The sequence below is a fragment of the Platichthys flesus genome, chromosome 9, assembly GCF_949316205.1.
Source record: "Platichthys flesus chromosome 9, fPlaFle2.1, whole genome shotgun sequence".
Classification (NCBI taxonomy): domain Eukaryota; kingdom Metazoa; phylum Chordata; class Actinopteri; order Pleuronectiformes; family Pleuronectidae; genus Platichthys; species Platichthys flesus.
The window spans coordinates 10,980,782-11,004,825 of NC_084953.1; the positions used below are offsets into that span (position 1 = coordinate 10,980,782).

General features: G+C 40.7%; 1 protein-coding gene across 1 annotated transcript; it reads right to left on the reverse strand.

Annotated features, from left to right (window-relative positions):
- Positions 1-1,637: 1,637 nt before the first annotated feature.
- xxylt1 (xyloside xylosyltransferase 1) lies at positions 1,638-22,199 on the reverse strand. Its single transcript, XM_062396213.1, has 5 exons — positions 21,727-22,199; positions 20,762-21,390; positions 15,311-15,458; positions 8,066-8,198; positions 1,638-2,888 (listed from the first exon to the last, which is right to left on the reverse strand). The coding sequence occupies exons 2-5, from the start codon at positions 21,284-21,286 to the stop codon at positions 2,492-2,494; spliced, it is 1,203 nt and encodes a 400-aa protein (XP_062252197.1). The 5' UTR covers positions 21,287-21,390; positions 21,727-22,199; the 3' UTR covers positions 1,638-2,491.
- Positions 22,200-24,044: the final 1,845 nt, after the last annotated feature.

Sequence of the window (24,044 nt, forward strand, 5' to 3'; positions counted from 1 at the left end):
TCATGTCGCCCTCCATCTTAAATCTCTACCTATTGTCACTACCCCGTGTTATACACAGGAGAGTGTGTGAGCACATAAAAGTAAGAAGTAAAAACACATAAAGCTTGAAGTAGACAGATAATTAACTATTAAATGATGACATTAGTGTTTTTTGCACATTTTAGCCCATTAACTACAAGCCAGCAATATTTCACTGCCAACCACAGACTGTAGCTGAAGATGGACGACATCACAGCCCCCCTACAAAGTGAAGCCAAATACTCCTGATCTCCCCCTGGTGGCTGACTGCAGTCTATGGCATAATCCCGCTTCTTCATGTTAGTGGATGGGACATGGACCAAACCAAAATGTCATAACACACGTCAACACATTATACATGAAGATTTAATTTTCTTATCACACTCATGTTCCAAGTGTTTATATTCAGGATAATTTTGATACGTTAAGATGACTCTACTTTCAATGAATGTATATTTGTCCATGAGTGCACAACTATGAAGCATTGGTTTTCCAAACGTGCGACTGCAAGGCAGCATCTTTAATGTACATGCTTTACTTTTCACAAGCAACTACAATTCTGCAGTTTCCGTTGTGAAAGAAACTGAAAGTTATTGAGTCGGGTATCAATCAAAAGGATACAGTGTAAACTTAAGAGTAACAGTCATGGGCTGAAATGTACAAAAACACTATCTGTAAAACAACAGTTATTATCAATAAATCTGGTAATATAAATGTAACCTATGGTACTAAACTCTTCACATTAAAGCATGTGTTTTGAATTTGTAAAGTGCAGTCACGAATGGAGGATAAAAATATTTTTTTCAGCATGCACACTAACAATTTGTTTTCAACCTAAAGAGAATCGTTCTGAAAGAAGCAGAAACCATACTGATCCGTTTCAGAGTGAATTGAACAGAAGCTTATTGATTTGGAGCGATGTTTATTCTCAAGTGTCGTCAGTAGCCTCAATTTGACTCCACAGGATATTCAGCAGCTTTACTGTCACTCTGTGTGTGTGTGTGTGTGTGTGAGCGTGTGTGCATGTGCGCCTAATTGGGTACCACCTCAAACATTCTCCAGACTGAATGTTGAGTGTATACATGCCTTAGAATCGGGCCGTTTATTATGTTGAGCAAAACAATAACATTCCCTCCCTCTGAAACGTGTGCTCTGGTAAAGTGTGTTTGTCCTTGGCTGAACCATAAATGCAGAGCGCTAACAACAGCCATCAGTCACATTATTGTTAGCCGTTATCTACTTGACCCCCCCCCCCCACCCACTGATGTGATTTTTTTCCACCTCTTCCTATCTTCCAAGCTGCAGGAAGATATGCTTGAAAGAGTGTTTGTGCCCTGCGCCCACATGGCTAAAAAATTTGGAGTCAACTGCTATTAAACATACTCCTCCCTCTTCTCCCACGAGCCACAGGGGTGGAAAGCAAATGGCACCAGATGAGCCTTCACCTGGTGTTGCAGGAAGATAAAGTGACACAGGCTGAACTCGTCCCACTCATAGAAGGAAAATGGAAAAAAAAACGTCTCTTGTTTTTAAGCGGCGATTAACACATTTGCTGACTACATGTACTGATATTTCAACATTTGTTGGCAATTTTTATTTATTTTCATCCATTATCCATTATCATCCATTAATCTTCTGATTATATTCTTGATTTATTGGTGAATTATTTTGTCTATAACGTCAGAAAATGTGAATATTCTAGAGCCAAAAGGGAACATCGTCACATGTCATGTGTTACTAAGTATTCAATTCTCACAATTGAGAAGCTACAGCAAACCATCATTTGATAACGATTAAAATAAAGTGATAAAAACTACAAAATATTTGGTGACTAATTGTTTTGTTGAATTAATCTGTGCAGCCCCAATGGCAACATCAATTAATGTGAATTCTAAACAAAAAAAATTGATATCTTCCATTTAAAGGAATCGTCTTTTAGACTCTCCTCAACCGAAACACCAATTTAACGATGGCAAATCAAAAAAAAAAAGGAAATTTGACAACGACCCTACCATCATTTGAACGAGGGCCACACTGACTCGGTACCATTGCAGCTCGCTCTGACAAAAACGTGGACTCACCCTGCAAAGTGCATCTTTGGCCCATCCCAGATAATCCAGACCACATTCATGGTAGATTACCTGTTATTTTCGAAAAGGATATTTTATACCATACTAATTTTTCAACGGCAGAAAAATCCATCCCGATAATGTTGTCAGCTCTTCTTTAGTCTTGAGAAGCTGATACGTCTTCCTGAAACTGAAATTCACATATTTCTTCATCTTTGTACCACAGGACATGATTAGTGCAGCCCTCTGCGGTGCTTTAACTCAAGCTGTTTTCTCTAAATTGACACAGATGAAACCCATACTTGTAGTAAGTCTGGGGGTCTCTTCACCAGCCCCTTGACCAGCAGGAGGCAGAGTCTGTGGCTAGAGGCGCACGATCAGGCAAGTCACGATGTTTACATAGATCAGTCATCTGGTATGGGGGAGTTACAGTTACCATGGTAGATGTAAACAGGTCCTTCACAGCGATAATACATCTGAAACACGTCTCCGTATCCATGGTCCCGCCACCATGTGCACAGCTGTCTGTTCCAGCCACAGGTCAGGGAATAAAAGAGTTCAGGGTGCTCCATGCCGATCATGGTGAAGAAGTCCTGGTCGCCGAGGTGGCCCCTGAAGCGATACTGGTCGGCCAGTTTGGCAACATTACCGGGCTGCAACAGCTGGTTGTAGAGAGCCGAGGCCCTCATCGCTCCCAGGTCCAACAACATCACGCCGCTGTTGAAGCCCGGGAGGCCTTCAGGAGGCGGTTCGCCAACTCTGGTCTGAGGGTTCTCCTTACGGTACTGCCAAAAGGTGTGTCTGGAGGAAGAGGGAAAGAGGGGCACGCTGGAGCTTAGTCCACAAAGCTGATTTCAGACATGCACTCAACTTCAGATAATATCAAAGTCAGTTGCTTTGGACCATATCTGGATTGGTTCCTGCCAGCCCCCCTAGTAAAAACTCTGGATAATGCCAGAGCCCATGTGAGAAGATAATATGATGTCTGTAGACAAGAAAGGCAACACAAATATCTCAGAAATCACCAAGAAGACGCAGAGGAAGACATTAACTTGGCAAGATAATTCACTCTAAAAAATAGATGATGCAATGTCACTAACGGATTATACTGAACGTGTGTGTAAAACACATGTTTTCTAAAGCGGGACAAGATGTTCAAAGAATACTGAGCTGCAGCAGAGCAGTTTAAAGCCACAGAGGGAGCGGGGGGTTTGGATGAGGTCCAGTTCACTTGACCAGAAGCTGGAAACGTCCTGTTGCATCCAGATAAACAAATGCTCTGTTGTTTGAGCATATATGTGTTATTTAGCTTTTTCCACTGAAGTGATAGGTCCAAGTCTGATGTTTTCTCACTCTCTCTATCAAATCCATTGTGGCCACTGGCTGCACTGTTTTAATAGAGTACGAGATGTTATTTTTTTAACATTCTGACTAACAGTTGGTGGAGGGTTGTTTCACATGAATAAGTAGGTAGACACACACACACACACACACACACACACACACACACACAGGATTATTCTTAGCACTGGCCCAGCTAAAAGTAACCTGTGGATTAAATATTAATGGTAAATGCTGCTCGCTAAAAACACACACAAGGGGATAGCAGAGAGGAAGAGGGCAGGTTAAAAAAAACGAAAACTTAAAAATGTACAATCAGCTGAGCTCTGCCTGCTGTTTTGCTGCAGTTAAACACACTGCAAACACACGGGAAATTGTGTAGAAGAATTATGCTTGTTATAGCAGAGGGTACTTTCTTTCTCTCTGTGCAGTTTGAACAAATCCAGTGGGAGCTGTGGATTCTCTGACTCACACTTTGATATTATTACTGACCTACATTCAGCCGCTGCTGCTCGTCCACACTGTTCTACACAGTGTGTGGGTTTAGTAGCTGGGGACTGGTGGCCCCTGTGGAGCATTTATCATCTTTAAAAGACATACATTGGGGCTACGTGCCTGCAGACACATTCAGGGTGAGCACGGTCAGTGAGGGAACATTTACACAGGCTTTTCCATTGGGCTGTTTGGACTTCCCATGCCACTGCGCTCACGTTACACAACTGACACCGCACTGGTTTAGGGTTAGGAAAGATTAAATGGGACATATTATGCTTTTTCAGTTTTCTCTTGAAATGCCTCATTGGTAGATCCGGCCGATACTTCTGTTTCTGCATGATGCATACATAGCGGCTACTATGGCCCGCTGATTGTGTGATCAGTGATTGATACAGTTGATATCACATGGATCTGGATAGCGATAGTTGAAGTAAACACTAGCTCACCAGTCGTGTTCATTAAAATAAGTTCTAACCATCAGACAAAGGAAATCACGCTCGACTTTGGCCTTTTATAAAGTTTCCTGAAGTCACTACACTCTGACTGATTCGTCTTATCCACTCACAAGATCTAAATTTCACAGCAAATGTACTTTAATATAGATTTAACTTTAGGTTTTGTTCATTTTAACAGGAAGTCAGATCAACCTGGACTTTTCTAGCTTGTACTTTGAATGAGGTCATGGAAATTAGCAGAAGCATTAAAATACACATGAATGAAAATGTTTCCAATCATGTTCTCACATAAATAACATCAGGAAATATTTCATTAAATGTTCACTAGCCTCTAACTTTCCCATACTATATCAAATACCTCATAGTTTTTTTCAGGCTTATTTCAAGGAATTACAAAGAAAAAAACCTGGAAAGAGTTTGGCCAACATTATCCAGCCCAATAACCCAAATCAGTCACATGGGTCAACTTCAACATATGCTGGGACAGTTTCCTGTGAGATTTGAACGTCGGGTACAGAATGCAGCTCTGTCATTTGTCACGATAGCTGCAAGTTTCTGCTCCACTCAAACTACACCTATACAACCTCTTACAGTAACTGGGATCGCTGCCACAAGTGCCTCTTCTCCAGCTCTGCCAATTCAGCTCTCCATCATCTCCTTCCTGCAATTTTCCCTTCCACCCTTTCAAGTGAAACGTCTCTCACACGCATTACACTGAGAATCATTAGCAGGTGACAGGGACAGTCTGTCCAAATGTGTCCTCCGTTTTGTTCAGGAGGTGCAACGGGCTGCTCTCTGAAAGTCGTGCCAAACACTCTGACAAGAGGGGAGTCTGGCTCTGGGGAACCCAAAGGAAATGTCTGGTGTTGTTCATCACACAGTAGTTTAGCAACATGTTGAGGATATAGTAAAGACAAGTCCAGTGTCATGGAAAAGAGGGTTAAAGAAAGCATATGGTGGCCCTGTAGATATAAGATCCACATTTAAAAAAATCATTTATTATCTCAGAAGAAAGACTTTAATTTGTAAAATAACTCACAACCATCCAACTGAAAATACTAAGATTCACATCCACTGGATTAAAAATGAAATTGCATTCTCATTGAATATTTGAAGCCCAAAAAGGAGGGAGAACGAGGGATGAATCACACAATGGAGACTCAACGTGATGTCTTTGTATCTGTGGCTTTAAATACGACACTTACGTAAGGGGGTCTTGTCTCCTGGGTTTTTAAAACATTACCAACGCCGCTGCAAGGAAAAAAAGACACGGGGCATTTGTTCCAATAATGAACTTCTCAATGGCAGGATGTGGCTGGTGGGAGGACGCATTCTCCTGCAGAACGCTCTGTCCATTAGCACCAAAACAGAGTGGGAGCCGAGAGCCATCCACACGCTGCACAGGAATACACTCCCGAGAAGAGGATGCACACAAAAGGCTTGGTAATACCAGCTTTCAAAAATTACAATATGACATTGTCCATTGGCCACTGGCTAATGGGTAATGGCTAACAGGCCATATTCCTGGGCTAAAGGGCTGGTGTAGATTTGTTCCTGAATGTTCTCTCTGGCGGGATTATTATTATTATTATTATTATTATAAATAAAGAACTTGATGCACAGACAGTGTAACTATACTGGTTTGTTTTCGGATACATTGTAGATGCGTGGATACATTTACCTGGTGAATTTAGATAAGGACATTGGGGTAGGCATACGACTGATCCGAATTTCTTCCAGTGAAAACCCTAAACCCAGTCAATAATCTTTTCAATCCACATGAAATGTTTGGATTTTTATCCAGTAATTGCACCTGGCATGACAAGACTCCACGGATCAAAGCAAAGCTGTAGACAAATATCGTCTGGGTGGGTAGTGATATCCTTGAGAGTCTCAGTGATGTAAACCCTCGACTGCTGTCAACACTTTTTAATTTCTTTAAAAAAAATAAGAAAAAATCAATAACTGGTTCTGGAATCTGGTTCAAAAGTCTGAACTTGAAAACTCACACATGCACTCACACATTCTTATTCTTCTATCTTAGTGAGGAAGTACACTCATTGGCATGCATTAGCCAACCCCTGAACCCTAACCTTACCATCACACTTAAACCTACCTAATCCTAAATGCAAGTCTTGAGTCTCTAACAAGCCTTTGAATAAGTGAGGACTGGACAAAATGTCCTCACTCCGTAAGGTCTATGCTCAAAATGGTCCTCACAAATATATAAGAACACACAAACACGTTTGTAAAGCTATCTTAGTGAGGCATTGGCATAATATGTTTCTACCAGTAAGCAGCTGTTACTTAAAAACTCCCACCTGGGTCTGTATGGGGGAAAATAGATAATAGGGAGATTTGATGTGTGTTCCAGTAAAAGAAGAAGTACTGGTCAGCAGTATCTCAACTCTACAAACCTCAGTGTTCTTCCCCATAATTATACAGCCCCTGCATACCAACAAGCCAATAGAGATATTTACTTATTTGGAAATTTGGAGTTTTGGGCAGCAACATTTTAGTTGACCTTTGTGTTGCCTGAGAAACTCTTGGCATAATGATACCACTGCCATCAGTAAAACTCTTGAACAAAGCAGCAATATAAGGGCAAGGAAGGGACTTAAGTTAGCAGATACAAAAACATTGTTGATGTTGGTTTGAGTGAAGATGAGCCAGTGAAAAGAAATAAAGGCAAAAATCTAAACTCCGAAATCTTTCAGTAACTGCTGCAGTCACTCTAACACACACATCCCTTCATCTTGTGCTCTGCACTGCTAACAAGGGGCGATGTGACCTGAATTGAGTTTAATTAATTGATTTTAAGTTTTCCATTAACTTGACACGTTGGATAAACAATGCAACCAGTTATATGAGGTTATACTGGTGCTATGAGCGTGTTGCCAGAGTTTGTTTATTGGCACCAGACAAGTCTGACGGAAAGACTGGAGGCACGTCTGATTCATACGATGAGAACAAAACATTTCCTGACTAGAGACGCCGCTCTGCTTAGTTCCTGCCGAATCCTCATTTATTCATCTTCCATGCAGGACTTAAAATAGTACTTTCACGAAAACATCAAATCAGTCTGTCAGTATTGCACTATCAAGCAACTATCTCACAGCAAGGGTCTCGTTGCAGGTAAAAAGGGCACGACTGAGCAGTTTGTTTTGAGGCTGGTTGCTTTAGTAATTTTGATTTTTAATGGGAGAGGAGGATAAAGCAGGAAACGTAGATCATCAGGTAGGCTACTAATGGTTTATCTCAAATGCTTCATTATAATTCTGATGAGAAATGACGGACTGGTAACACTGTTGAGGTTCTTGTGAATCAGTTTGTATGAGAGACCACTGATGTTCTTTCTCACTTAGAAACTGTCATAGAAAATAACTGTGAATTTGTAAGCGAGGCCCTGAAAGCAGAATAACAAAATCCATCTGTGGTCAGTGAGATTAGTAATTCAACACAAAGAGACCGTAACATTCAAATACTGACAAAAATGTGCTACAAATAACTTTGTACCTAAACTACTGTACACGTTATTGTCCCTATTGTGTTTCTGTCATTCTTTGACTGGTATCGAAGAGTGTTGAATTAATTTTAAGTTAAAACAATCTTAAATTGAGTCTGAATTTAATGTGCTGAGCAGCAGAAGCCCGGCAGTAGCAAGTATGTTGTGTGCAAGTTGTTTACCTGTAGACTGGCTGCATCTCTCTGGTGATGCCTATCACGGCTCCCGGAGGAAACCGGTCAAATTCTTGGAAGAGGTCTCTGATGTTGGTCCGGTACTTCAGATCCAGGTCTAGCTGCACTATGCGCATCTGACCTGAAAGATGAGAACTTTGTTTAAATAAAACATCCAATGTACATTAAACTGATGAGACTTCAAACTGATCACTGTGTAAATCCCCATCCGAGTGAGCTGTGTTCAGAGAGTATTTTTTTACCAGTGGCACATCATCTAGTAATGGCTTGGCTAACACTTCTAAGAGTCATTCCAGGAAGACAGAGTTAGAGGAAATAAGGAAAGACTCCTTAAAAGAAAGGAGGAGCAGCAGGATTATATGGTTGACTATGTGGCTGTGTACTTATCTTTACCTATCTGTGATGTTGCCATTAACCTAAACATTTTAACTGCAAAAATGTGTCTAAAAATTATGCAGCGAAATATGTAGAAGGCTGAGAATACTTTAAAAAAAATCACAAAGTGCAGTTTGTGTTTCGGTAAATGATTAACATTGTGTCTTGTTGGTGGAGAAATCATAACAACCAGGATATTCAGGCCCTCATCTGTTCATTGTTCCAGCTTCCTCTGTTTTGCTGGTTGCCGTGGTGATGAAAGGATGGGAAATACTCAGGAAAGGTTCCCCGCGGCAACAACTGACAGACGAAAACACTCGCAATGTCAGATGACGGCCTGGAGTTTTACTGCAGTAAATGTTTATCGGCGACCAAAAAGCTTGGTTTGACGCATCTGTGCAGCTGCTGCTGAAGGACTTACAAGATGGAGCCATTAAAGAATTATGAGCTGCATAAGAGTCACATGAGTCTTGAAAATACATTGAATCCAATCAGCATTGTGTGAAAGAATTAATTTATATCGTTACGATCTAAAAAGAAAGAGGCTAAAAGAGGAAACTAGTTCACTGAATATCTGTGTCTCAGTGCAAGTGCTGCAACCTTGAGGCTGTATATGAAGAGTGATTGCATCACAGTGGCCTGACTTGGCTTTCCCATTTCAAAGGCTCAGACAATTCTTCATTCTTCCATTCCTGAACAACCAAGGCTCCACAGGTTCCTTCTCAGGCCAACCTATCCCATGATTCATTGCACTTCGGTGACAAATAGTTTTGCAAAGCAATAATGACGCTGGCAATTTATGAGACCAAAACGTCTGATGGTCACACTTTCAAGGCCAAACTAGTATAAGGCCAATGGTGCATATGTAAAAAAAACAAAGGTCAATGCATTTTTCTCATAGTGTCCCTGTGTAGCATTGTTGCGACGCAACAGAGGTGGTGACTGAAATAACAGAAATGTCCCATAGACCAGGCGTCTCATTTAGGCTTGTCCTTCTTGGTCTATGTGGCCCATGAAGGCCACCTGCTTTGTAGGCCACATAGACTGCATCCTCTGAAGAAGGCGGCCCCTGAAATCGGACACAGCTAATGTGGGAGCAAAGAACAGAACATATTGTTTCACTACGTAGAATTTCCCCACAATGATTATCAACCTGTCAGCATATGAGGTGGTCCAAAAGTTTGTCTAATTGAAGCTGGCAACTGCATCTCAGTTTCCTCATGTACATCAGTGTTCAAATCATAAAAAAAATGCAATGGTGTCTCACCTCTGTTATTTGATTTAATTTTGTACAGACAGAGTGGAAATCTTGAAGGTAGTATCTGTTTGAAAGTTGCTATTTTGGATCATAATCACCAGCTTACTAAGAAGTCAAAATCCAGCAAAGCACCAGACTCAACAAGGATGGGAATCATAGACATAGAAAAAAAAAAGTCACAATCTTGGCCCCAACAAAGAAAATTGGAATTCAGATCAATCCAGAGAGAAGCTATGGGAAGACCGTGGGTGGACTAGAAGTATGCGCTAAAATATCACATCAAAACAAACGACAGAAAAGCAAGACTCAGCAGTACGGCAGCGACCGGTTTTCTGTGCTCTCCAAACAAGGAAGCTGTCGTGACAATGCCTTCGTATGCTGTGGCAACAGAGAGCGGCACCAAGTGTGATCCCTGAGTGATGGGCGCTGTTTGTTTGCACTAACAAGGCTTAACTGGTGGGATTACAACAGGAAGAGGGTCTTACATTATTAGAACATTGTGATGTGGTGCCTTTGATGTTAGATCAGTTACTCAACACAAAGTTGTGGAGGTGAAAGTCCAGTCGGATGCAGGGCAGTGGTTGTACTGCTGCTGGGTTTTCTCATTATAAGAACAGAGATCAGTTTATTACTGAAGCAACAGTTCTGAATTGTGGTGTTTGTTTTGGATGGAAATAAGTACTTTCCATTCACATAGCTTACTCTCCTTTTCAAGATATGTAAAGCGAAAAAATAAACATTATTTTCTCGTAAAAGTGCAAGAAAGATTCTGTAATAATTAGCAAGGAGACAGAGGGTTATTATGCTTCCACCCAATCCATGTCTTTCTCCATTATTTCCTCAGCTTGGTGATGAACAAACAAGTTGGTTTGATACTTGTGAATCAGAGTTTACAATCCAGCTGATAATAATGCATTTTGCCTTTATTGACAGGACTGTTCAAGTGTGAAATGGTGAAAATGGGAGTTGCAATGAAATGTATTAAAAAACGTCCCTTTAAAAACATGACATTAATGTTGCGTGACTTGCTCATACACTATATATGAGTGTTTGAAGTGAATAGATAAATAAAAGAAAATCACCTGGAAGTAAAGATAGATCCTCTTAGTCATTTATAGACTGAGGTTCTGTTCAACTTGTTGTGGCCGTAATGAGAAAAATAAAATTACAGAATGTTGTCTCTTCTTTCTACAGCTCCAGTGGGAAACATGATGGGAGATGTTAAAACTAGACAGAGTTGGTTTCTAACTCTTAAATCAAAAATATATCTTAACGTAATAAAAAAAAAAAACTTGAGTAAAACCACAGAAAGGTGTCACATAAACTCAATGACTGCAGGTGCAGCTGATCCACATCATTTTTGAATTGTTGGAGATTTTCATTGTTTGATCTTATATATTATTTTCCAGCAGCGTTAAAAGAATCGGACGTTCTTCGGGGGACGGAGGAAAACAGAGGAGAAATAGAAATAGAAAACTAAATGCACATATATATGTAAGAGGATTCAACCCAGTAGAAGCCCAATGTTTGTTTCCAATAAGCTCTTAACCACAAACAGGTTGATGTTTTCTGAATCGACAGGATCCATTGAAGGAAAGGCTTGAATAGAAAGAAGGTCAGTCTCAGACAGGTGCATGGGGGGGTGTTACGACGACTCAGAGCTCGCCCAAGGCTCCGGATAGAACAACACAACTCAGACACTGTTATCCAACATCACTTTTTTTTCCTGAGAGAAAAGTGGGTCAACCTTGTTAAAGCCTAATATCAGTCTTGATGTGAACACTTACAGCCTCTTTGTGAGGGTCATTGTATTCTGCTTTGCCACAACATTCATGAAAAACACACTGCTGCTTTTATTTTAAACTGGCAAACACTTCCCATGTGTCCAACCTCTGATGTGTTTCCTGCTGCAAGAATAATAAAAAAAAAAAAAAACAGTACAGTGCTAACCAGGGTCCTCAAGTCATGGGCACAAGTTGCAGGATGAAATATAGAGAAAGAAATAAGCTTCATATTTTGAGTCTTTACGATTAAATAAAAATCAAATTAGTGTTTGTGGGTAAAACATTATTTAACCACCCTTAATTTCTCAAAGTAGTGGCTTTTTTTCTAATTTAATGTTAACTTTTTTTCAAGACAGCAGAACAATTGATGTTTACAGTCGGATCTCATTGCTTTGACACATTACTTCAAGAAAGTGATTTGACTACAAACTGACGAATTGAATCAAATTGGTATCCATCACTTTGTTGTTAGTTTAATCTTGTTCTTGGAAACAAAGTGGGGATTTACGTCAGTGACTCGTTTAATTGGGTTTCATTGCAGATCCAAGGGGATCTCCATGTGAAGCTGTCACATGCACTTCAACAAGTGTTAGACACTGATGGTGTCTTTCAGTCATATGTCTCGCAGATTAGATTAGATTCTTGTTTGATATCTAGCCGTCTACACAGGCAATTACGTTAAGTCTGGTGTTTTACTGACGCTATATGTGCAACAAAAGGCGTTGTGTGTTGGTCTCAGAGGGTGAGCTACAGGAAAAAGGACTGACAAATGTATTGTTTTTTACTCTAGTATAAACACTATTTATACTATAGCTGGGCAGGTTATATTTATTGAGAGAAGTGCATCAATATTGTCCATTATGCCAGTAGATAGTCATCTTAAATTCAATATTTCCATGCAGCATCAGTTCTGAGTGGTAAGAAAAGATTTACTGAGGTCCAATATTGTCACCCGAATCTGAAGTGTATGAAACTTTTACTCAATACTGTACGAACCAGTTACTTTACATCACTAACTACTTGAGAAAAAGTAGGACAAAGTGTGAGAGGTTTGACTATAGCATCGATGTCTTATAAAACTATTTAAATTTAAAAGAAAATGAATACATTGTTTATTAGAACCGCTAAGTGATTAAAAGGTTTTATGACCAAGGTCTCTGTTTTCTGAGATTCATGTTGCAGATTTTATTCAATGTCAAGAAAATGTCAAGAAAATAAAAGACAGTTTGACATACTGTTTATTTGCCATGTTATTTTTGGCCTCCCTGCTGCATCGCTTTTCTCATTTATATAATACGAGTCACACATTCCACCTTGGGTGGAAAATAAAGGTCGGGGTTGTGGAAGAGACTCATGCCCCGACATGCTGAGACCTCTGGAGGGGATGCGAAAAACGCAACACGTCTCCACTAACAATAACAGTTTCTTAGGAACCTTATCGTTAATTACAACATTGTTCCATCGTGCAGTTTTATTTACCGTCCTCTAAAGACAGATGGTGTGAACATAGTCTTCTCTCCACATGACTGCTTTCATTAAGCTGTAAGTGCCTGTCACAGCTTTAGGGGTGTCACAGAAAGCTGCTGTTAATTACTCACTAATATTTGACCAAACTACTCTATCTCAAGGTCCACTTAGAAAGAGCTTTCAACAGTATCTCAATGTTTAAATTATAAAGCACTTCACAGTGCATCTGCTGATGAAGACCACAAGACGAGGTTAAAAGTTCCAAATCATTGAGATAAAATTATTTTCTATGAGCTGCTTTGTCCAAGGACAACAATGATCTTAAATACTTAACTTTTATGAAGGTTTATCTTCAAACCGGTTCTCTTTGAAATGAGAGTACACAGTTCAGTCTCATCTGTCTGTGACACCTTTACAATAAAAGCTAAATTTGTCCATTTAAGACTAGATGAATGTCATAAAATGTAGAATCAGATTTTGAACTAATTTTATTGTTAATTAAAATAACACTGTTATTATGAGCAAAATCATGTGTCGGGAACTGCCTGATGGTCTCAACCCCTATTCAGGTTTAGGTTAAAATAAGTTTTAAATTAAAAAAAATTAAATAGACATTGCAAACTTTTTTATTTTCCATTAATGTTCAGCAAAGACTTGTATCATGCTGGGTATTTGGCTTAGCACAGATGTTGTGACCATTTCCTTTTCTTCCTCCTTTTCCGACAACCAAATATGCTGAAATCACAACATCTCCCACTTCACAAGTTAGAGAATAAGACTGATTTAGATTTGAGTTCAACATATTCCCCCACTCTCTGTGTCAAGCCAAACTCATTATGCCCTTTATAGATGAAAGAATCTTTTAATAGAAACGGGTGACCACTTGGATGGAGAGAGAAGACAAGCAGCACTTTGGCTGATCAATAAGTTTGGTTGATCAATAAGGATTTTCAGGAAGCAACACGAGACACCAGCAGACACACACCTCTAGTTCCGCTGTCATAGGAAACACACAGGGGTTGTGAAGGTAGGAAGAAATAGTCCTGGACGGGGGAAAGTATTTGAACACAAATTGACTATTGATTTCCCCCTGTTGTGTTATGATCCAAACTTCTGACATCACTCCTCGCCTTGCACGCTGAGCTACGGTCTAAAAACCTTCAATGTGATGATGCCCTGCTCTCTGCAAGACACACTTCCGGTTTCATATGTACCCGTGTTGTTTTGATCGAAACCCAAAAAGCCAAATGGAGTGGTGCATCTGTGGCCTGATGCCCCATGCTGCACGCCCATCTAAACCCCAACAGTGAGCCCCGGAGGAGATCGTTGCCATCAGTCAGCGCCCAACACAGGGGGCACTCCTGTGGGTGGCAGTGATAGAGCACGTCTTCCTTCCGCACTCCCCAGGACCTCTGCAGCACGCCACGTGTCTGTGAGATACCTGCCCTCACTGGCTGTTCCAGCTGTGCACTGTGCCAGAATAGAGATGTGAGCCTCTGAGTGAATTTAAAAACACCTCTTATGTAGTAGAAATAAATGCATGAACCTCTTTAGGGCAGAACCGAACTGGGGCTGTATTGCATCTCACCCAAACACAACTTGGAAACTTTTTGTCCTTTAGTGCAAGTTAACTTTAGCTATATAGTGACAAAAATGGTGAAATCAAATTTTCCAAGTGTACTTTGGCAAGTTGCTGAACCAGGAATGACCCCCCCCCCCCCCCCCTCTCTGTAATTCAAACAAGAAAGAACCTCCAAACAAAGGAGGGATCACTCAGTGAGGAGAAACAGATATGTAATAGATAGTGGGTACAGAATTGAGAAACCATAAAGTTATTTAATAAATATAGAGGGGGAAGCCTAAATACTAAATATCTCAAATAAAGGATCAGTATCTGAGTATGCCGCCTTTAGAACTAGAAAAAATACAAAAGAATGTCAAAATCGGAGTTATTAATGTTTTCTGATGGTGTAGTTTACAATTAAATACCACCTATAGAACTTTGACTCTGAAAATGCATTGCGGTCAGTGTCGATTTTAAACATCTGACCAGCTTGAAGGTCCTTTCATCCCTGTTACGTTGGAGTGGTGACAGATTTGCCAGAGATAGATATCTCAAAACTTGGTTAAAAAATACCAAAACTATCTGCATGGCAGGGAAGATTTTACATTGTTTTGAAATAAGGGTGCGATGACCCTTTAATCATAAAAATTATAGAATGTTATCTGCAACATTTAACGTTAGATTGTTTAAAAAGGATTTCATCTGATACTCACACCAGCAGGCTATTCTAAAGTAATCTGTACAAGAAGCTGAATCACTGCTAAAAAGAAAAGGGCTTTTCTTACTGTCGGGCATGATATGATGCATGGCCACAGACAGGAAGAAGATGGCATCGCTGTAGTAAGCTCCGGAGCCGGCACTGAAGTGCTTCTGCATGGCCTCCACAATAGGGAAGAGCTTCTGTGTGAGGGCCACCACGTCATGAAATAACACCTGCAGGAGAGATCAGCAGTGAGATCAGGTCAGTTCAACAATCACCAAACTGCAGAGGAGCTGGGGAAGTATTTAAGATGCTAGATCAGATATTGCTTCGTTAGACCATCACAGTCACAGATTTTGGTCAGTGGCTTCATTTGTGGATAAGTACTAATCTGGACTTTTACAGAACATGTGGTAAACAACATAATTAATGTCTCACACTTATCCCAATCCCAACGACGACCACAATACCAAGTAATGAAATCACAATTGATCAAAATGAAAAAGCCACTGATGTGGAATTTTCATCATCCAAGTTTACAAGTTGGGGCCAACTACAATATTTTTATATGAAATAACTGAAACTGAATAGGCCAATTTTGTCCTTTTCTATGTTTATACAACGGAAACCAGAGAAAAGCAGGAAATGGTGAGTTGTACAGATAGAGAACGATTGGTTCTGAAGTTTGCAAAAGTAACCAAAGTGACTCAAAGCAATCCGACGCTCGCCTCCAGGTCACTGCTCACGACTGCACCTAAGCTCTGAAGAGAAGTTAGACAGCGATTTAATGTCATCCTTGTCTTTGCTGATGCAGATTTCTGTTGGAGTGAGTCACTTGGAGACGACATTAAATCTATTCTCTAATAATTCGATGAGAAACCTTCACAGAATTGAGTGGAGAAGTCTGCTCTCCTGACTTTTATAGCCATGAGAAAATTAGCTCCATCGTGTTGAGAAAGTTGATCGATGCTATTTTTCGATTTCAATGCTTAATGAGCTGGGGATTTTGTGATGTATTGACAAAATGGAAAGAGAAATTGCTCATAACTGACAGCCTCAGTACAGAAAACTTCATACCACCTAAAAGCTCACACAAAGGACCAGTGTATTAATAGGAGTACTGGTCTTTTGTAGTTGTGCCATATTATCATATGTCCTTTTCAAGGTCTAATATTAAACTACAACCCAATTTTGTTTTTATTCCGTCGTTTTGTGTGCTCCTGAGAGCTTTTAATCCTTCCATAGCAGCGAGGCAGCAGTTTCTGCTCTGACCATGTACAGGAGATATCTAACCAGATTAATGAAAAGGGATCTTTTTTTAAATACAGTTAGCGCTGATAATCAGTCAAGCTCCCTGCAGGAGAAAAACAAACTATGTTGATTCGAGGCAGTATTTCCAGAGGACGATCAAGACTTTTCTGTGTTAAGCCTGACGTCAGTAAGTGTATATGTTAGCAGCTTCATATAAAACATAGACAGTATGGATGTTGTATTATAAAATCAGACCCACGAGCCTCGTGGGGAAAATATCATTTAATGATCCCTCACAGATTAAGGTAAACCCTCGACCACATGGTGATATCAGTCATCTCCTGGACTGCAGCTGGTAATGCGATGTAAAGACACATGAAATCCCTGCCACGGTTAGGACCTCATAAATAATAATTAAACATGAAAAGGGTAATGATGTTATTTGAAACCTTGCTATTAGGTTAGAAGAACTTTAAAACACTTACAGACTAGAGAGTGTAAGAAAGCCCTTATATTCAATAGGCCCACTTTTCCGACCCAGATTTCTCAGATCAGACTTTACGACATGACGACTCGCAAAAAGCATATCAGCATTTTTATTAAGTGATCAAATAAATACTTTTGTGTTTATAACCTATACTTCTGATACCACTGGTATCCAGTCTATGTGGCAAAATATTGTTTTTGGCATAAAGACAAAACTAGCTGCACAAAGCCGAGAGACAGGACTTGTTTGGCAGTCGTTGGCACGTTGAGCTGCTGGCCAGCTGCAAGAAAATTTCCTTTTTTGACTTTGATGGTAGGACCTGCAGCCTATAATCTCAACTGAAGACAGCATGAGAGGGAGAAAGAAAGACCTTTAAGCCTGTATAAACTTTAACACAGAATGAGACATATTACACGCTAAAGATGGATATGTAGTTGACTTTAAAACAACATTATTGTTTTCATTAGACATTTCTTTCTCTGTCAGAAACGGTAACGGTGTTTTGTGAGGGCAGATTTTCAAAAATATTGTACGATTCTTTTAATAGAAACAAATCAGAAAGAAAAAAAAGGAAGTTCACAAAGTGGAGGTTGGAAATTTGTACAAACCAGATTCCTTTATATCAGGAGATGTTCATATAGAGGTGAAGATAATGACCCTTCTATTCTTGGCCTTTAAAATGCACCATCCCTCCCATGGGTCCGCTGGAACATTGGTAGCACTTCTTGAGAAGTCTTTTGGTTTGTACAGCTTTCAGTCTTCTCACGAACTTGACAAATTCCACATTGTTTGATCATTCAAAGTCTCTACAGGTTTATACCTGTACAAAGCAGTTAAACAATGTCAACGCAACAGCTGTAGACGAAAAGTCGGTTCAGACTTGTGGCTCTGAAATGTTTTACTCATATTTTATTGGGTACATTATATTCAGGTTTGTGCACATCGTCTGATCAAATGTGAAGTATCAAGGACCCACATTCAGGAACTCTGAAAGTCTGATTTACTTTGACTTAGTTTCATGACGTTCAGGCACTCCTGCTTAAAGGCACAGGATTTTCAACTGGGAATCGTGACACAACACTCTGCCTAATCTATCTCCAGTGATTAGCACCAGAGCACACAGTGTGAAAGACTCCAGTATGTAGTGAGAAAGCTGGTCAGCAGTAATGAGCACAGCCCCGGGGCAGTGACTCCACAGACCTTTTGTCGACTGTCAAGTGGGTCATTGAGTTGTCGGGAAGACATGGAATTTAAAGTTCTTGCATAACCACTGTCTTACCACTATGCTCCTTTAAGATAAATAATTAAAGAGAATGAGACTCGGGATGTCAACATGCTCGGATACACCGCCTGCGTCAGCCTCTGGGCAGTCGGCTCGCCAGCTGTAACTTTGTCAGGAGTGAGTGTTCGAGTGCACATTATGAGAGACTAGTGTTGGTGGTGGCAGACAATTCTTTCATGAGTCATTATCTTAATCCATGTTTGAAAGCAGTGGACTGGAATGATATGAAGAGACCAATTAAAAAAAAAAATACAAAGTTTACTTACTTTATGTAACGGCACTGAATGTTGTGTGCGTGTTCAACAAAGACACAAACAAGATTGTGAGTCGAATTCACATTTGATTTACATTAGTAATCTTCTACAACATTTAGTAAATTATGATCCAATTTAGTGTAAGTGAGTGTGGATACAGTGTGAATGAAAGTGACCAGCCAATGGATGCAGGTCACAGATGTAGGTGGGTGTGCTGTGTGCAGTGTCCTTAAGCTCTCAGTGGGGCTCTCAGTGGGGCTCACCCCCCCCAAACCTCCATATACAGCTGCTTTCAAAAAACCAAAGGGGCCCTGGACAAAATGTGAAACTGGAGGCTTCAAAAAGGCCAGTATTACCCACTGTCGGTCTTGACCAAAACTTAAACAAAGATGTTGGACAGCATGTTATGAGATTTGATCTATATTCAGTCTCATATATCCAGTATTGCAACGGCCAGCACACACCACTAATGACTAGCAGCGCCTCGCCTTATAGGTTGGTCTTAACACATGGACTTATCTCTTATCTCTTATAAACTAGAATAGATCAAAACTTTTTCTTAGCTCCACTTCTTAGTTATGCCTCCGACATGTTTCTGTTGACAATTTAAATAAACATTACCAAACCATGTGTTTCTTAAAGCCAAATTGTTTTTATATGTGTGATCCTTTAAAAAGAAGACTCTTACATATCTGTGTCTTGTTTGTACTGCCACTACTCTGTGCTATCGCCGTCCCACGGATGTGTTGTGTATCTTGGCCAGCTTCAGTCGTTATTGAGCAATCGGTGATTATTAATGTTGGCCGAGTGGTGCATTAGAGGAAGAGGTGGAGGAATCATCTCTGCGTGCCAGTCTGAGCTGCAGCCAGAAGAAAGACACCTTATCTGGTGCTGTCTCACACCCTGGTAACAAAACAGACCCAGTTCTAATGAGTGTGGCCGACCTCACATCATTACACAGGATTGTCTTTTACCGTACAAGACTCTGAAAAGAGACTTTGAGTGTAGAGAGTGAAATGAATAGTGAGCATCTAACCCACAGGCTCCAAGCTGCCAAGAGATGTCAAGCTGAACAAATCTCGGACCAAATGCAGAGCAGTGAGATCAGTAAGAGCTAATAGAGGGCTGATACTCCACAGCAGATGCTGCTGCTGCTGCTGCTGAGGCGGGTTTAGGAGGGGATGTGTCATTTGTAAGCAAGTTTGTGATCATGTTCTCTGTGCAGAATACAAAGGAGGAGGCAGGATATTGCATGTCAGAGAAGGACCAACAGAGAGGGAACATAATCCTTTGCTTTGGCAGGAAGAGAACAGTTGGGGAGGGATACCCCCGCTGCTGGGGGACTTGTTTGGCAGACCAATACTGCCTCCATGTGTTTAGACTTCAAACTGCATCTATAGACAACTCCAACATCACCAAGGAGGCTTTTATAAATGTTGGTTTAGGGCTTTAAAGTTAGCATCTGCCATAACTTAGATAAAAACTTATAGTAATAATGGATTAATCAATTGGCAATAGCTTTTTTAGTTGCAAAACTAAACTGTGACTGTTTGGTCTTTGAAATGTAAGAAACTTGTGATAATAATCAAAAGCAATTTCATAAATCTTTTGACAGGACAATTGTCTGAGATCCCAAAACCACTGATTAACCATCATTCATAATAACTGTTATTTATTCATATACTGTTTATTATCAGAATTAATAGCCTCTGCTGAGGAGGTTATGTTTTCGTCTGTGTTTGATTGTTAGTTAGTCATTTTGCCTAGGGGATGAGCATGACCCAAGAAAGAACCCATAAAATGATGTGTGTGGATCTGGATCAGGGGGCAGATCCAGGAAGTGTTATCATAATATGTTTGCTATCTTTAACATTGCAAGCATTTCTTAGAAAATAATTTAAGAATCCTGATGAAAGAAATGTGGCATATTCAGGGAACTGATATTCATGGCATATGGATTTATAAAGGACTGTTGGTGGAGGTATCCACTACTGTGGACCATTCTAGTTTTTGAATGTTTTAAAATAAAATACTCAAAGCAACTTCACAGACTTTTATACTTTGAAATCAGTAGGTCATACTATTTCTCTTATTTTATTGTATAGTGTGTAATTACTTGAGCATTGTTAGAAGAGAGCCTGAGACTCAAGCATTTCACTGCCAGCGACTGCTTAATGTTATTATTGTGCATTTGACAAATACAAATCTTGAATCTTGTGATTGACAAACGGCACAATGCATCACATCTTTAAAATTGCTTACCTCGTACTCAAACGTTGCGTCGAGGAGAAACTCTTGCAGCATCCTCTCTCCCAGTTCTTTGCTGGCCTGGTCGCTCACGAAATGAAGCACCAACACCTCTCCCTCCAGAAAGTGTCCGTGCTCCACCATAGACAACATGGCCACCCGGAACTTGTCCTGCAGGCTCCGGCTCTTGTCCACCTTGGTGAACATCATGAGTGCGTGGTAGCGTTGGTCAGCAGCCTCACTAGGCCCCGTCTTTGACCTGAAAACCTCACCCTCTCCTCCTGCATCTCCTTGCTCCTCAGACCCCCCCGCGTGCGAGAGCCTGGTGTCCACGGTCAGGTCTGCGTCGTTTCGGTTGCTGTTGTGGCTGGCCTGGCTCTGCTTGATCCTCTTCGTGGTGCTGGAGAAGTTCTGCCTCTCAGAGCCAAAATAGTAGAAAGCTACGACGGCGAGAGCGGCCGCCAGGAGAAGCACGAACTGATAGGACCTGAACGTACTGATCCTACCCATGATTCTGAGCACCAGTCTGAGGACGCCCATATCTTCCTGCTGGTCTCATGAGAACGGGGGAGCAAACGGGAAAACGTTCACCATGTTGTGTCCGTCCGGGTCATGGTCACTTTTTATGCCCTGTCAGCATTTTCCTGTAAGAGAATGGACAGAATGGAGTTGATAAGTAATTAATACTAATCAACTGACATGTATTATTAGTACAACAACATTGCGAAGTTATGTTATGCCATTTCAGATGAGTCACAACTCAAAAACCAAACTTTCTGGAGTACCTTGAGACGTTATAAACTAACTTTGGATCCAAACCTGATAAATTGCACAATATATGTTTCCCTTGCAGTTCAACTGTGACGGTTAAGATCCCTCGTGATACTGTTGGGCTGTTTATTTCTCGCTCTCTGACTTGGCTGCTCCACAGACAAACATCTCATCACCACCATGCACAGTATATAAACGATATAACTCACCTTTGCAGATAAAGTGTTGGCCTCGCCTGCCTCCTGCTGCTGCAGACCCGTGCAGTCACATCCTCTCAGGTAATCCCGGGATTACACGTTCTTCATACTGGACTTTAATAACGTCAAACGTGCATTTAACGCTCCACTTGCATGCACAGAAAACCCGAAGAGGATGACACCCTCCGCAGGGACAGAGCTGCAGCAGCGGCGGCGGCGGCGGCGGCGGCGACCTGTTGACACCTCTGGCTACGAGGATGCTAGCGAGCGACGACTTTGCTCCCAGATGCGGCTCCTCGAGTTTCCCTCCGACGCTGAGTTTGCGCCGAACCGAGCCGAGTTCGAATGTTTGAAATAATAAACTGACACGTGCGAACCTCCGTGGACCTGAAGAAACCAGAGCGTTCGTGCACACGTGTGATTTAAAGAGGAAAACCCGCGGGGGGAGTTGGAGGCTCAGAGCTGCAGCTAACAGCCTAGCAGCATAATCCTGTGACGCTGCCGAAACCACACCCACTCTGCGTCAAACGTGGTCCGGCCCGATGCCTTCGTGGACTGTCGGGAAAAGACGGCGTCTGGTGTTTTTAAAAGCCACCTCCACCCAGTGTTGTGCAAGTTTACACCTCTCATGAACTAGTTCAAATTTCAGTTCATACAAGTTAACATGAATAGTTCACGTTCATAGTTCACCATTTAAATTCTGAACTAGTTCATAGTTCAGTTCAAGTCATAGTTTTAAGGTGGAAAGTGAGAATGAAAGACTTAACTTGTTAAAGAAAACCTTATTCATCATTACTCCTTGCCTTTACTGTTGGAATCTTTATCAGACAGTGTGTAATAAAATCCCTTTCTGCTTTTTCTTGCCATCTGTATATGAGACCGAGAGCTGTTGTGTTGCAGGTATGGCCTGCCCCTTTGAGGAAAGTTTGTAGTGTGTGACGTAGTGCACCAGGTTATTGTGGGTAAAGACGCTAAAAGTGTGAAATTTGTTCCCTTTTTTATATTTAATTAAGTTAAATTTAAATAGTGTAAGATATTTTGCAATTAATAAGTGATATCCAACCAATTTTAAGAGTTCAACATATGTCTCGCCTAAAGAAGGGTAGGAGTGGGATTCAAACCCAGATCCCTCTTGTTGAAGAACAGACACTCTACAAACTTGGCCACACTGCTTTTGATGAACACTTCAAAGCAAATATTTTGTACTTTACTACATGTATTTGACAGCCTTACTTAAAAGTTATTTTTAGATTTTTGCCTTTTAGATACTGGATGATTGTTAGAGAATAACCCAGTACGTTTTCCAACCTTGTCTTTGAACACCTTAAAGAATCACAATCTGCTGTGATGTCCTGAGGCTGCGCCCTGCTGGCTGCTGGGTTCGTCTGCTGCTCTAGCTTGGTTTGCGCAGCTGGTGATTAACTAAAGTTGTCCATAAAAGAAAATCTTTAATATCCTTCAAGGGCAATTTGATGTACAACCAGCAATCAGTGCACAACAAAAATAAACAAATATTAACAATGTAAATAAAACACAATATAAAAACCCTATAGACTAAGTAGCAGGGGGAAATTAGCTTTTAATAAATGAATTGATAAGTCGACCAACAGAAAATTACCAACAACTATTTAGATATTCTACTTTTAATTTCCTGTTGTGTAGGAACATTATAGACTGCAGTTAGAGTCAAAGATGAATCAAAAAAAGATTAAATTAACAGGTGCACAATTCAGAAAGCACCACAAAGTAGAGGAGGAGAAGAAAGAACAATATATAGGTAAGAATCACCCCGATTGTGGACATCATTAATGTTTATTTGTGTCGACATGACATGATATGCTATCAGTACAGGACTCTTTTGATATATTTTATTATATATTTTTATTGTTTTTTATAGCTTACAAATTTGTCTGCCTGTGTGTGCATCTGTTTATAGTTCAAAAGTTCTTGGGGATACATGACAGTTTGCGTGTGTATTTTGGGGGGCACCAATTTTAAATCTCGCCTAGGGCGCCAATTTTTTACGGGCACTGAGCAACGACATGGTGAAAGCATTCGATTTATAAGCATTGATAAGGGTAAATGGAATGCCACTTAACTCTGGTCAAATCCATCTGCCTCAACCCTAATGGACTCATGTCACTCAACAATGTCGGTACTCATGGAGACGTAGATACTGTAGCGTGAGGCCTGTCCACCCTCTGTTGGACTCTTGTTTCCTCGTTTGTGAGATTGAGTGACAGTACGTGGGCTCGAGTTGTCTCCTTCTTATGTATTGGAATGTGATTCCAAGTGTAAAAGTGCCGTAAAATAAATTAAATAATGGTGTC